Raw genomic sequence first — 13,530 nt, forward strand, 5'->3', positions numbered from 1 at the left:
CCTTCAAACAATGTGGCATCCTTTCATTCCTAACACTTTACCCAGTCCATATCAGTATAGATCTGCAGCATGATATAGATATATATATATATATATATATATATATATATATATATATATATATATATATATATATATATATATATATATATATATAAATATACATATCGCAATTGCAGAGGTAAGATGCACTGAACAATCCTTGAAGTGCAAGGAATCTAGTCCTTCCCACGGACAGATATGTAGAAACAATGATGCGGATTGCTGCACAAATTTTTTTTTATTTCCAAAAAGGATTAAATTAAATAGAAATATCAAAAAAGTACCAGGTACAACGGCTGCATATGAAAACAGTGGTCAAACCACACATGTGAGGTATCGCCGCAATTGTTAGAGCGAGAGCAATAATCATAGCCCTAGACCTCCTCTGCAAGTCAAAACATGCAACCTGTAGAATTTTTTAAACGTCGCCTATGGAGATTTTTAAGGGTGAAAGTCTGACGCCATTCCATGACTGGGCACAATTTTAAAGCATGACATGTTGGGTATCGCTTTACTTGGCATAACATTATCTTTCACAATATAAAAAAAAATGGGCTAACTTTACTGTTGTCTTATTTTTTTATTCAAAAAAAAGTAAATGTTTTCCAAAAAAAGTGCGCTTGTAAGACTGCTGCGCAAATATGGTGTGAAAAAAAGTAATGCAATGACTGCCATTTTATTTTCTAGAGTGTTAGAAAAAAACAATATATAATGTTTGGGGGTTCTAAGTAATTTTCTAGAAAAAAAAACAGTTTTAAGCTTGTAAACACCAAAATCTCAAAACGAGGATAGTCCTTAAAGCGGAGGTCCACCCTAAAGTGGACCTCCGCTCATCGGAACCCTCCCCCCCTCCGGCGCCACAATTGGCACCTTTCAGGGGGGAGGGGGGTGCAGATACCTGTACAGTACAGGTATTCTGCACCCACTTCCGGGATAGCTCTCTGCGGAAAGGGGCGTAGATTACGCCCCTTTCCGCAAGTGCCCCGCTGCCTGCTGGGAAACACACAGATCCCAGAGGCAGCGGGGACCGTCCTTATTGCGCAGCGCGATTCGCGCATGCGCAGTAGGGAACCGGGAAATGAAGCCGAAAGGCTCCATTTCCTGATTCCCATACCCAAGATGGCGGCGGCAGCACACGACAGACGATCTAAAGATCGGCTTCGGGTGCCGACATCGCGGGCGCGCTGGACAGGTAAGTGTCACTATTTTAAAAGTCAGCAGCTGCAGTATTTGTAGCTGCTGGCTTTAAAAAAAAAAAAAAAAAAAGTCCCGGCGGACTCCTGCTTTAAGTAGAACATTGACCAGAAGAAAAAGCATGGACCTTTTAATTCATTAATACCTGTGATAAGGAGTGCAATGAAATAAAATCCAGTTGTCGCTTGCATTCCTGAGGATGTACAGTAACTGGGAGAGTGAAAGTTGAAAAATTTTGATTGCTGAGGCCACACACAAACTTTTTTTTTTTTTTTTACAATATTTGGCTGCTGGAATCCCTGGGGGATATACAGAACCCAGTGTGGAAATCAACCAAAAGAAACTCAAGGACAGCCCTGGAAGACCTCCAATTGGGTGGCAGATGGTCATTAGTCTAAGATTTGACTATATCTAATTGTTGGTAATAGACTCATATCTGTATTGATGTACTGTATATTGTATTCAATTATGGTGTCTTCTTTCCTTAAAGTCTGGATTCAGTATGGTGATGTCCCACCCTTCCTGTGTCAATCAGATTACCCTCAGCCTCACCAACAAGAACCCCCGGTGAGTAGGGCCTGTGATTGAAACTGATGTGATATCATCTGACATTGCTTATTTTTTCAGGATATTATCTATCTTTCTTTTCCTTTTTCATTTTATTCCAATTGCCAACTTGTATAATAATTAAAGGAAGCCCATCATGAGCTGACATTACTTACCTCTACTAAATTACAGGTACCGGGCTGTCATGTGGAGCCTCTTCAATATTTTGTTTGTCCTTACCAAATCGTACATAGGCTGCCCACCACCATAAGCACCAGCCTATGCACTCCAGGTTCAATAACTGTCTAGTGCAGTGATTCTCAACCAGGGTTCCTCCAGAGGTTGCTAGGGGTTCCTTCAGCATTGGGCAATTTCTGCCTCTCAGATAAGTTCCCACTGACACCATTGATCTTTTTAGCTATCTGTAAGGAGGTAATTCTTCCCAAAGCCCACAAGTGTAAGGAGCATTCTTCTCACTGACCATCACACTAATGTATCACGAGTTGTAGAGCTCTAATTTTTTAGCAAGGGTTCCTCGAGACTGGAGAACTATTTCAAGGGTTCCTCTGTGTTGAAAGCGTTGAAAAAGGCTGGTCTAGGGGATGTCTTTTTGAAATGTATTGCTTGCAGAACCTTAAAGTGAAGAGGTGTGAGGGCATGGGATACTCCAAAGAACGATCAGCATTTGCAATGAAAGGACAATTTGCTCTGTCTGGAGGTAACTGAGGGTATCCAACAGTCTAAGGCTTTACAGTTGTAGACCATAAGGCAATTCTCTGTAGCATCTGGTTACCTTGCATCAATGTGGTTTCTAGGCAGCTGCACTGTAATGGAGGGACACTTTTCCCCTCGTCAGGGCTGGGCTCTCAGCAGCTCTCTTCTCTGTGTTCAGGCTGCTCAGCTGTCGGATAATTGTCTCATAGTTTCATAGTTAGGTTGAATAAAGACACCAGTCCATCCAGTTCAACCTGAGTGAGTGTCTACAACTGTCCCTATCCCTGTACATTGCACGCTCACATTGGTCCCTACCCTCAAGGAGCCCACAATCCAAGGTCCCCATTCATATACTAGGGCCAATTTTGGACAGAAGCCAATTAACCTACCTGCATGTCTTTGGATTGTCAGCACTCATTGATTCCTCAGTGTCTCACCTGATTATCATTATCTGCTCATCAGTCCTACCTACAGCCAGCCCCTTCTGGCTATTTAAACTGCCTTGTTCATTCATTTCATACCTTCGCCTTGGTCAACATATCTGGAGATTCTCTGCTGTGTTCCTGTGAAAGACTTTGCCTGACTAATGTCCCGTCTGGTTTCTGATCCTGTTCTTCTGACTACGCTGATCTCTGGTTTCCTGATTACTGGCCTGTCTGACTTCCCGCATTGGCTTCCAATCCCTGGCTTATGATTTGACTAAGTTTACTGATCTGTACCATTTTTACCAATACATTAAAAGGTGTGATTTTTTCCTGTATTTTCTGTCTGTCCAACAACTCTATACTCACACTCCAGGATTCTGCTGTGGACAAGAGAATGGCCAGTACTCTAAAAACCCTATGAGAGCTGTCTCAGTCCAAGCTACCTCTGGCATTTCTATTCCCAAAGCAGTCACCAAGAATCAATTTGGGGTCTTTACTCACAAGTCCCCAAGGCAGCTGCCAGCTTGCTGTGGACAATGTCCAGTGAGGGCAACAATCCTCCCCCAGACCAGATGTCTTGTGGTGAAGTCCTATAGCCGACTTCTCCAGGCCCTCATCCCTGACGCAGCTGAAGCCTCAAGAACAGCTACACCGTCCACGGGATGCATGGGCAGTCTCTTGTGGCTTTGGAACTCTTCTGAAGAGCGAAAACAATCTCTCCAGGGCTTCAGGCTATTTATAACCTCCCCAATAACCTTCCGGACACTCCTCCCCAGGGACTAACTAGGAATTGATAAATATTCAGACTGTTGATTTGGATCTCCCTCCCTATTTCCTAGAAGCTTCTTCCAAAGGTAGGGAGAAGCAATCAAACCCCCAGCCTGTGAAACCCTGAATAGACCGATCCAAACAATCACTGTTCCCTTAACTACAACAGGAGCCAAAAATGAAATTTGCTTAGCATCCTATGCTAGGAGGAGGCTACATCTGAGACGCCAATCCAGAACAACCATACAGATAAACTTTTCCCAGACGTACCTGATCTGCATTTATGTTTCTGGTCAGTAAATCCAAGTACTGAAGCCAGTAGGCCAGCATAGCAAACAGAAAAACCATGATGTTTAGGAGGAAGTCCGAAATGGCAGCTCACATACATCTTTTCTGACAAGTTTATTTCACAGCACACCATCAATTTAGTAAATACGTAAGCCCTTTTCTAGCACCATGTGTCTCCAACCTTCCCTTTCCTCTGTTACCACAGTTTGAAAGGCAACATTCAGGGCCACCATCAGGGGGGTACAGCCGATACGACTGTAAGGGGCCCCAGTGCCAGGAAAAGGCAGGACGGATGAAGGGGAGCCGTGTTATCCAGTATAGAAAAAATCTTGCAGCTTCTGATCTGTCATTGAGCTCAGATATCGAGCTCTTTACTGCCACCTTTGGCTACTATGTGCATGTGCACCCCTCGTGTCAAGGTTTGACAGGCTCAACTTGTTCAGAACAACTTAACACCAATTCCCCAGTTCAGTTTCTTACAGCTGTTACCTATTGCATTTGACTGGTGTGTAGTTGAGAAACAGACTTGTTACTTGCAACCATTCCACACTAATAGGACAATTGCACAAGCAGCATTCATACTTGTTTGTCACCTTGCTCCTTCAACATTCTAAAATAAATTTGCCCTTTCCTCTAGTACAAAGGCCCTGGTCCTAGAGCTTCTGGCAGCCGTGTGTTTGGTCAGGGGAGGACATGAACTGATTCTCTCCGCTTTCAATTATTTCCAGGAGGTAAGGATGTGTATGTATTCTTGATGGTAGAAATAAAGGAAAGTGGTAAATGCTAACTAACGTTTTCCATGTTCTATGTTTCCTCTCTAATAAAACAATATCAAATGAATATATGTCAAGGGATGCTTGGGACACTCATTTGCACTTTTTTAACCACAGAGTAATTGTGGTTTTGTGGATGCATAACTAGGAAATAATTCTCACCGTTGGGGACAGAGAGCAACAAAACTTTGTAGAGGTTGTAACCCTTCCCAACTCTAAAAGAGCTCCTACTGCCATGCCTCCTTTGGAGTAATTCTACTGACTACTGTGCTGGTGACACAAGAAAAATATGGGGTTTGCCCCATCATGGGACATAGAAAGCACTTTACTCATAAGTTAAAACACAGTAGTTTTGGCCGATGATCCAGAACAGTGGTCTCTAAACTGCAGCCTGGGGCCAGATTCAGCCCATTGCTTGCTTTTATTTGGCCCCTGGGACACCATTTTTATCCACTAATACCAACAATGGGGCATAATCCCCCCCCCCCCCCCACTGACACCAATGAAGTGGCTGAATTCTTCACAATAACACCAAAGATGGGGCACAATTCCTCCCAATGACACCAATGATGGGGCATTGTTCATTCCCACTGATGTCGGGACCTTTTCTACTCCCAATGCCCACAATCTGGCCCCTGTTAAATCTGAAGGACAGTAAACTGGCCCTTTGTTTAGACAGTTTGGAGACCCCTGTTCTAGAAGATGAGATCCCAACCAGCCACCACACTGAAACCTAGCTTGAATTACATTTTTAGGGCTGGATAGAGAGTGGATGTCTCACCTCCTGTTGTGTCTCATGGGCTGTAAATTAAAGGAAACCCCCTGAGTGGAATACAACAAAAAACACAGCGGCTTTTCCATTTCTTACTCTATACAAAACCAGCTTTAGATATACTTAGTATAAACACTGTATAAAAATATGTTATGGCATGTAATAATTTTTTAATACTGCCGTGTTTGCACAGGTATGCGGAGAAGGTGCAAGATTTGAAAAGTTAATGGAATACTTCCGAACTGAGGATTCCAACATTGACTTTATGGTGAGTGTACAACATTGATTTTATGGTGAGTGTACAACATTGACATTGAGGTGCGATCTATAAATACTAGATGCAAAAAGAGAAAAGTGGGGGACTAGGTAATGACCTTGAATGTTTCATCTGTTGCTGTATGTACATAAAGGTATGGCTTAAGGAGTTTTGGGTGTGGGAGAACTTGGGTTGTCTTCACACAGTTGTGCTCAAAAGTTTTCATACCCTTGGAGAATTGGTAATATACAGTATTTACCATTTTTAAAGAAAGAATGACTAAAGCCTCATGCACACGAGACGCAGTTAAACGCGCGTTCAGATGCAGTTGGACAGTTTTTTCAACTGCACCTGAACTCATTCAATGTTATCCTATGTGTCCATGCACACAGTCTCGTTTTTTTCCGTTTATATGCAGTTGCGTTTAATCTCGTTTTTCCAGAAGCAAAAAAATGCGTTCAGAAACAAAAATTTCTGCGCTTCAGACGCAAAACGCGGTAAAACGCGGCAAAACGCCGCTACCGCGTTTAGCCGCGTTTGCGTTTATATGCGTTTTTAAAGGTGACCTTTTTTTTTACATTAAAAATCTCAAAAATGATTGCAAATGATGAAAAACCATTAGAAAAATATTTTAAACAATTGCAATTGCAAGTGGACAATCCACAACTTGTGGCAAGTGACGTGGCAAGTGGACAATCCACAACTTGTGGCAAGTGACATGGCAGGTGGCAAGTGATGTGGCAAGTGGACAATCCACAACTTGTGGCAAGTGACGTGGCAGGTGAAGTGGCAAGTGACGTGGAAAGTGGACAATAGACAACTTGTGGCAGGTGACGTGGCAAGTGACCTGGCAGGTGACGCGGCAAGTGACTTGGCAGGTGACGTGGCAAGTGGAAAATCAACAACTTGTGGCAGGTGACTGGCATGTGACGTGGCAAGTGGACAATAGACAACTTGTGGCAGGTGACGTGGCAAGTGACCTGGCAGGTGACGCGGCAAGTGACTTGGCAGGTGACGTGGCAAGTGGAAAATCAACAACTTGTGGCAGGTGACTGGCATGTGACGTGGCAAGTGGACAATCCATAACTTGTGGCAGGTGACGTGGCAAGTGACGTGGCAAGTGGACAATCCACTTGTGGCAGGTGATGTGGCAAGTGACGTGGCGAGTGGACAATCCACAACTTGTGTCAGGTGACGTGGCAAGTGGACAATCCACAACTTGTGGCAGGTGATGGGGCAAGTGATGTGGCAAGTGGACAATCCACTTGTGGCAGGGGATGTGGCAAGTGACGTGGCGAGTGGACAATCCACAACTTGTGTCAGGTGACGTGGCAAGTGGACAATCCACAACTTGTGGCAGGTGATGTGGCAAGTGATGTGGCAAGTGGACAATCCACTTGTGGCAGGTGACGTGGCAGGGGACGTGGCAAGGGACGTGGCAAGTGGACAATCCACAACTTGTGGCAGGTGATGTGGCTGGTGACGTGGCAAGTGGACAATCCACATCTTGTGGCAGGTGACGTGGCAGGTGACGTGGAAAGTGGTGTGGCAAGTGGACAATCCACAACTTGTGGCAGGTGATGTGGCTGGTGACGTGGTAAGTGGACAATCCACAACTTGTGGCAGATGGCATGGCAGGTGACGTGGAAAGTGGACAATCCACATCTTGTGGCAAGTGACGTGGCAGGTGATGTGGCAAGTGACGTGGCAAGTGGACAATCCACAACTTGTGGCAGGTGATGTGGCAAGTGATGTGGCAGGTGATGTGACAAGTGGACAATCCACATCTTGTGGCAAGTGACGTGGCAGCTGACGTGGCAAGTGACGTGGCAGGTGACGTGGCAAGTGACATGGCAAGTGGACAATCCACATCTCGTGGCAAGTGACGTGGCAGGTGATGTGGCAAGTGACGTGGCAAGTGGACAATCCACAACTTGTGGCAGGTGACGTGGCAGGTGATGTGGCAAGTGACGTGGCAGCTGACGTGGCAAGTGGACAATCCAAAACTTGTGGCAGGTGACGTGGCAAGTGACGTGGCAGGTGACGTGGCAAGTGATGTGGCAAGTGGACAATCCACAGCTTGTGGCAAGTGACGTGGCAAGTGGACAATCCACAACTTGTGGCAGGTGACGTGGCAAGTGACGTGGCAGGTGAAGTGGCAAGTGACGCGGCAAGTAGACAATCCACAACTTGTGGCAGGTGATGTGGCAAGTGACGTGGCAGGTGATGTGGCAAGTCACGTGGCAAGTGGACAATCCACAACTTGTGGCAGGTGATGTGGCTGGTGACGTGTCAAGTGGACAATCCACAGCTTGTGGCAGGTGGCATGGCAGATGACGTGGAAAGTGGACAATCCACATCTCGTGGCAAGTGACGTGGCAGCTGACGTGGCAAGTGACGTGGCAAGTGGACAATCCAAAACTTGTGGCAGGTGACGTGGCAAGTGATGTGGCAGGTGACGTGGCAAGTGGACAATTCACAGCTTGTGGCAAGTGACGTGGCGAGTGGACAATCCACAACTTGTGGCAGGTGACGTGGCAGGTGACGTGGCAAGTGAACAATCCACAACTTGTGGCAGGTGACGTGGCAAGTGACGTGGCAGGTGATGTGGCAAATGATGCGGCAAGTAGACAATCCACAACTTGTGGCAGGTGATGTGGCTGGTGACGTGGCAAGTGGACAATCCACAGCTTGTGGCAGGTGGCATGGCAGATGACGTGGAAAGTGGACAATCCACATCTCGTGGCAAGTGACGTGGCAGGTGATGTGGCAAGTGACGTGGCAAGTGGACAATCCACAATTTGTGGCAGGTGACGTGGCAGGTGATGTGGCAAGTGGACAATCCCCAACTTGTGGCAAGTGACGTGGCAAGTGGACAATCCACAACTTGTGGCAGGTGCCGTGGCAAGTGACACGGCAAATGCAAGTGTACAACTGCTCTCTATGCTGCTGCTGCTCACTCTGATCAAAATAGCAGAAATAGTTAAAAAAAATGCTTTGAGAGCTTGGGGAGGGTCTACATGATGTTATCTTTATAAACGCGTCTAAACGCAAACGCGTCTAAACGCGTCTAAACGCGACATGCAAACGCGGCAAAACGCGCGTTTCTAAACGCGCGTTTCAGCTTTTTTTTAACAGAGGTTTCATCTGCGTCTCGTGTGCATGAGGCCTAAGCAGGCAAAAGTAATTCCTTGTGATTCATTTTCAACTGTAGGTCATAACAGAATGGCACAATTAAAAAACAAAACGTGGCAACAAGTAAACAAATGAAATGACCCCTGTTCAAATGTCTGCACACAATTAGTACTTAATACTGTGTATTGGCCCCTTTAACATTAATAATAGTGCCAGTCTTTTGTAATAGTCGTCTATGAGGCCCTGAATTCTTGCAGGTGGTATAGCTGCCCATTAATTTTGGCAAACTGCCTCCAGGTCATGCAAAGTCTTTGGTCGTCTTGCATAAACCACATGTTTGAGATCTCTCCAGAGTGTCTCAATGATATTAAGGTCAGGAGACTGTGATGGCCACTCCAGAACCTTCACCTTTTTCTGCTGTAACCAATGGAAGGTGAATCTGGCCTTGTGTTTAGGGCCATTGTCATGCTGGAAAGTCCAAGAACATCTCACCTGCAGCTTTCGTGCAGAAGAATGCAAATTGTCTGCCAGTATTTTCTGATAACATGCTGCATGCATCTTGCCATCAATTTTCACAAAATTCCCTATGCCTTTAAAGCTCACACCCCCAAAACACCAGTGAGCTACCACCATGTTTCACAGTGGGTATGGTATTCTTGCTGCTATAGGCCTTGTTGATCTCTCTCCAAACATTGCAGTTATGCTTGTGATCTTAAAGCTCTATCTTGGTCTCGTTGCTCCAGAATACATGTCAGCAGCTGTGAGGCAAGATGAGGTGTTGTCAGGCATATTGTAATCAAGCTTTTTTGTGACTTCGGCGCAGTAAAGGCTTCTTTCCAGCAACTTGTTCATGCAGATCATTTTTGTTCAAGTATCGCTGTATTGTTCTCCTTAAAACAACCACACCGTCTTTTTCCAGAGCAGCCTGTATATTTCTCCTAAGGTTACTTGTAGGTGTTTCTTTGTATCCATCAATTCCTCTGGATGCAATCCTTTTTTTTTTTTTTTTTTTTTTTTTTTTTTTTGTCTGCCTGACCTTGGCTTGGTATCAAGAGATCTCAGAATTTTTCACTTCTTTATAAGTGATTGAACAGTTCTGACTGGCATATTCAAGGCTTTGGATATCTATTTATACCCGTTTCCATCTTAAAGCGGAGGTCCACCCTAAAATGGACCTCCGCTCATCTGATCCCTCCCCCCCTCCGGCGCCACAATCGGCACCTTTCAGGGGGGAGGGGGGTGCAGTTACCTGGATAATCCAGGTAACTGCACCCACTTCCGGGCTAGCTGTCTGCGGAACGAGCGTAGGTTACGCCCCCGTTCCGCAATGCCCCGCCCCCTTCAGCAAGTGCCCCGCTGCCTGCTGGGAAACACACAGCTCCCAGAGGCAGCGGGGACCGTCCGGATTGCGCCGCGCGGCTCGCGCATGCGCAGTAGGGAACCGGGAAATGAAGCCGAAAGGCTCCATTTCCTGATTCCCATACCCAAGATGGCGGCGGGACCCGGCAGCCGAGCGAGCGATCGGCTTCGGGTGCCGACATCGCGGGCGCGCTGGACAGGTAAGTGTCACTATTTAAAAGTCAGCAGCTGCAGTATTTGTAGCTGCTGGCTTTTAAAAAAAAAAAAAAAAAAACGCGGAGTCCCGGTGGACTCCCGCTTTAAGTTCCATTACTTTGTTACACAGGTCTTTTGACAGTTCTTTTCTGCTGCCCGTGCCTCAGTATGTAGCCTGCTTAGTCCACATGAGAGCTCAAACAAACTCATTGACAATTTATACACAGACACCAATGGCAATTTATACAAAGACACTAATGGCAATTTATACACAGACACTAATGGCAATTTATACACAGACACTAATGGCAATTTATACACAGACACTAATTGCAATTTATACAAAGACACTAATTGCAATTTAAAAAGCCACAGATGTGGGAAAATAACCTTTTTCCGCTATAAACAAAAAAAGACAGTCAATTTTGAAAAAATAAAAAAAAAATATATATATATTTTTTTACTTTTCTGCTATAACACAAATCCAATACAAAAAAAATAAAAAATCGAATTTCTTCATAAATTTAGGCCAATATGTATTCTGCTACATATTTTTGGTAAAAAAAATCCCAAAGGGCGTATATTGATTGGTTTGTGAAAACTATGGTTTACAAATGATGGTATATATTTAGGATTTTTTTTTTTAATACTAGTAAATGTGAGGCAGCGATCAGCGACTTATAGCGGGCCTGCAATATTGCAGTGGACAATCTGACACTGACACTTTGTGGGAACCAGTGACACTAATACAGTGATCAGTGCTAAAAATATGCACTGTCACTGTACTAATGACACTGGCTGGGAAGGGGTTAAATATCAAGGGCGATCAAAGGGTTAAATGTGTACCTAGCCAGTGTTTTGGTGTTTACTATGCACTGTTTTTACTATGGGAAGTGGTGGATTTTATTTCCTGCTTTGCAGGGAAACAAAATCCACCACATCCCTGCTGACAGAACAGATTTCTGCATGGTTTACATACAGAGTTCTGTTCTGTGACTCTCCTCGCCGATCAGCAAGTGCCAGTGGACATCCATTTGCCCGGCACCCGCTGATCAGCTTTAAGCTGTGTCTAATCACAGCACAGCCATGGCGAACGCCCCTACTCGTAAGTGCCAGGTCACATACTAGGTATGTGATCTGATACAGGACAGCCACTCTGCCACTGCACTCTTATGTGAGGTGGGTCGGCAACTGGTTAAAATAAAAAAAAAAGTTTTTTGGCATGATCAATTATATTTTTAATATCAATGCCATTTCAGGATTTCTTCTAGGGTATGCAAACTTTTGCGCACACCTGTAGATCCTTGACTATAACCCTACTATAAGCCTTTTGGAATGTTTTTGCATTATATAAGAGGACATCTTCCTGACTGCTCATAGCTTCCTCAGATGCCAGGACCCAAGTCGTTAGCAGTGATGGCCGGTGCTCAATATTTTGGGGGGAAGGCAGATGGGAAGGTGGCACCCCCGCCCCCCCCATGGGAGAAAGACGGTGAAGGCGGCAATCAGAGGCCTCCTTACCTTAGGGAGCAGATGAGGAGGATTCGGGGTAGGAATGCTGCTCCTCCCTCCAGTCACTCCTCACTCAGGGGCCGTTGCTTCTTCTCCTGGCCAAACAATAAGTGGGTACTGAGACCAGATTGACCGGGAGTCCTAAGACTCCTTGGCCAATCTGGTCTCAGGACCCGCTTCCTGATTGGCTGAAAGGAAAATCAGGGAGACCATAGCGAATATGAATTTGCTATTGTCACACAACTGGGTGGGCTCAGGACACAGTGCTCAGCTCCCTAAGGCCACCCTTTTTTTAAACCGTATTAAAAAAAAAAAAAAAGCCCCATTGAAATCCATTTGTTCTATGCCCTGCACGTAGATTAGGGGCCAGGCACATGGATTGGGGGGGTGGCTCCCCTGTGCCCCGTATGGACAGGCCGCCACTGGTTAGTAGGCAAGAGGCTACCTTGCAGTCCCCTCCTAGAGCCCCTGTCCCGGTTGGGTCTATCATAGCGTGATTATATCAGTACATGTTTTTAGGACAAGTTGGAAAAGGCAACATGAAAAACTTATTGGCTGCGTCTTCCTTTCAGTGTTACTAAATAATATTATGTTTTTTTTGTATTTGCAGGTGGCTTGCATGCAGTTCATTAACATAGTGGTCCACTCTGTGAAAAACATGAATTTCCGGGTTTTTCTACAGTATGAATTCTCCCTCTTGGGACTGGAAGAGTATCTTGAGGTAAGTGTGCTTTTACTTTCTTAAGTTGCTTCTTGAAAGAGACTTATTTGCTACCTGTTTCCCCTTTCAAATCAATTTTTTAACCTGTTATGAAGCAAGATAAGAAATTAGTCCTTGTTGTATCCCATACATTGTGGCGCTTACACCTTATCCAACCTAGCAGAAAAAAAAAAAACACTATTGTGGTAGGGCATATTTCTGTTGGGGGCCAAAGAAATGGCGGTGGAGGTATAGCGTATACTTTTCTTCTATGTAGTATATAATGCTATGTTAGAGGAGAGTAATGCCGTGTACACACGATCGGACTATCTGGCGGACCAGAGTCCACTGGACAATCCGCCCGTGTGTGGGCTTCGGCTGACCTTTTTTTTCCCCAAAAGTCCGGCGGACTTAGAAAGTAGTTTTGACTCAAAAATTGTCCGGCGGACAATCCGACCGTGTGTGTGCTAGTCTGCCGGACTTTTGAAATGAACGTACTTTCCCTCACACGGAGAAAAGTCAGTTCATTTTGAACGTGGCTCCAGGTACCCGGAACTAGCGAAGGAAGTCAATGTCGCCGCCTTAGGCGGCAAGATTCACACGTTGCATACCCACTGGTATGGACTTAAAGGGGAAGCCCTATGCCGAAAAAACGGCGTGGGGGTCCCCCCCCCCCAGGTCCATATTAGACCTTTATCTGAGCACGCAGCCGGGCCGGTCAGGAAAAGGGGTGGAGACAAGCGAGCCACCGTACCAGGCTGCGTGCCCTCAACATGGGGGGTGCTTTGGGGAAAGGGGATAAAAGAGCTGGAAGAGGGAGCAGAGGCCCGGTATGAAGAACCAAAGAGGGG

At 45.5% G+C, this 13,530-nt stretch overlaps 1 protein-coding gene across 2 annotated transcripts in view; it reads left to right on the forward strand.

The window, feature by feature from the left end:
• The window catches only part of FMNL1 (formin like 1), a 124,799-nt gene that overhangs the window by 50,419 nt on the left and 60,850 nt on the right, over positions 1-13,530 (forward strand). For both annotated transcript variants that reach the window (XM_077460069.1, XM_077460070.1), the window contains exons 8-11: positions 1,727-1,803; positions 4,615-4,708; positions 5,716-5,790; positions 12,590-12,700. In XM_077460069.1, the coding sequence (XP_077316195.1) occupies positions 1,727-1,803; positions 4,615-4,708; positions 5,716-5,790; positions 12,590-12,700 (357 nt within the window). The remainder of the gene's footprint in view (positions 1-1,726; positions 1,804-4,614; positions 4,709-5,715; positions 5,791-12,589; positions 12,701-13,530) is intronic.

The sequence above is a fragment of the Lithobates pipiens genome, unplaced genomic scaffold (genome assembly GCF_037356315.1).
Source record: "Lithobates pipiens isolate NorthernLeopardFrog02 unplaced genomic scaffold, aLitPip1_a1.2 Scaffold_28, whole genome shotgun sequence".
In the NCBI taxonomy this organism is placed as follows: domain Eukaryota; kingdom Metazoa; phylum Chordata; class Amphibia; order Anura; family Ranidae; genus Lithobates; species Lithobates pipiens.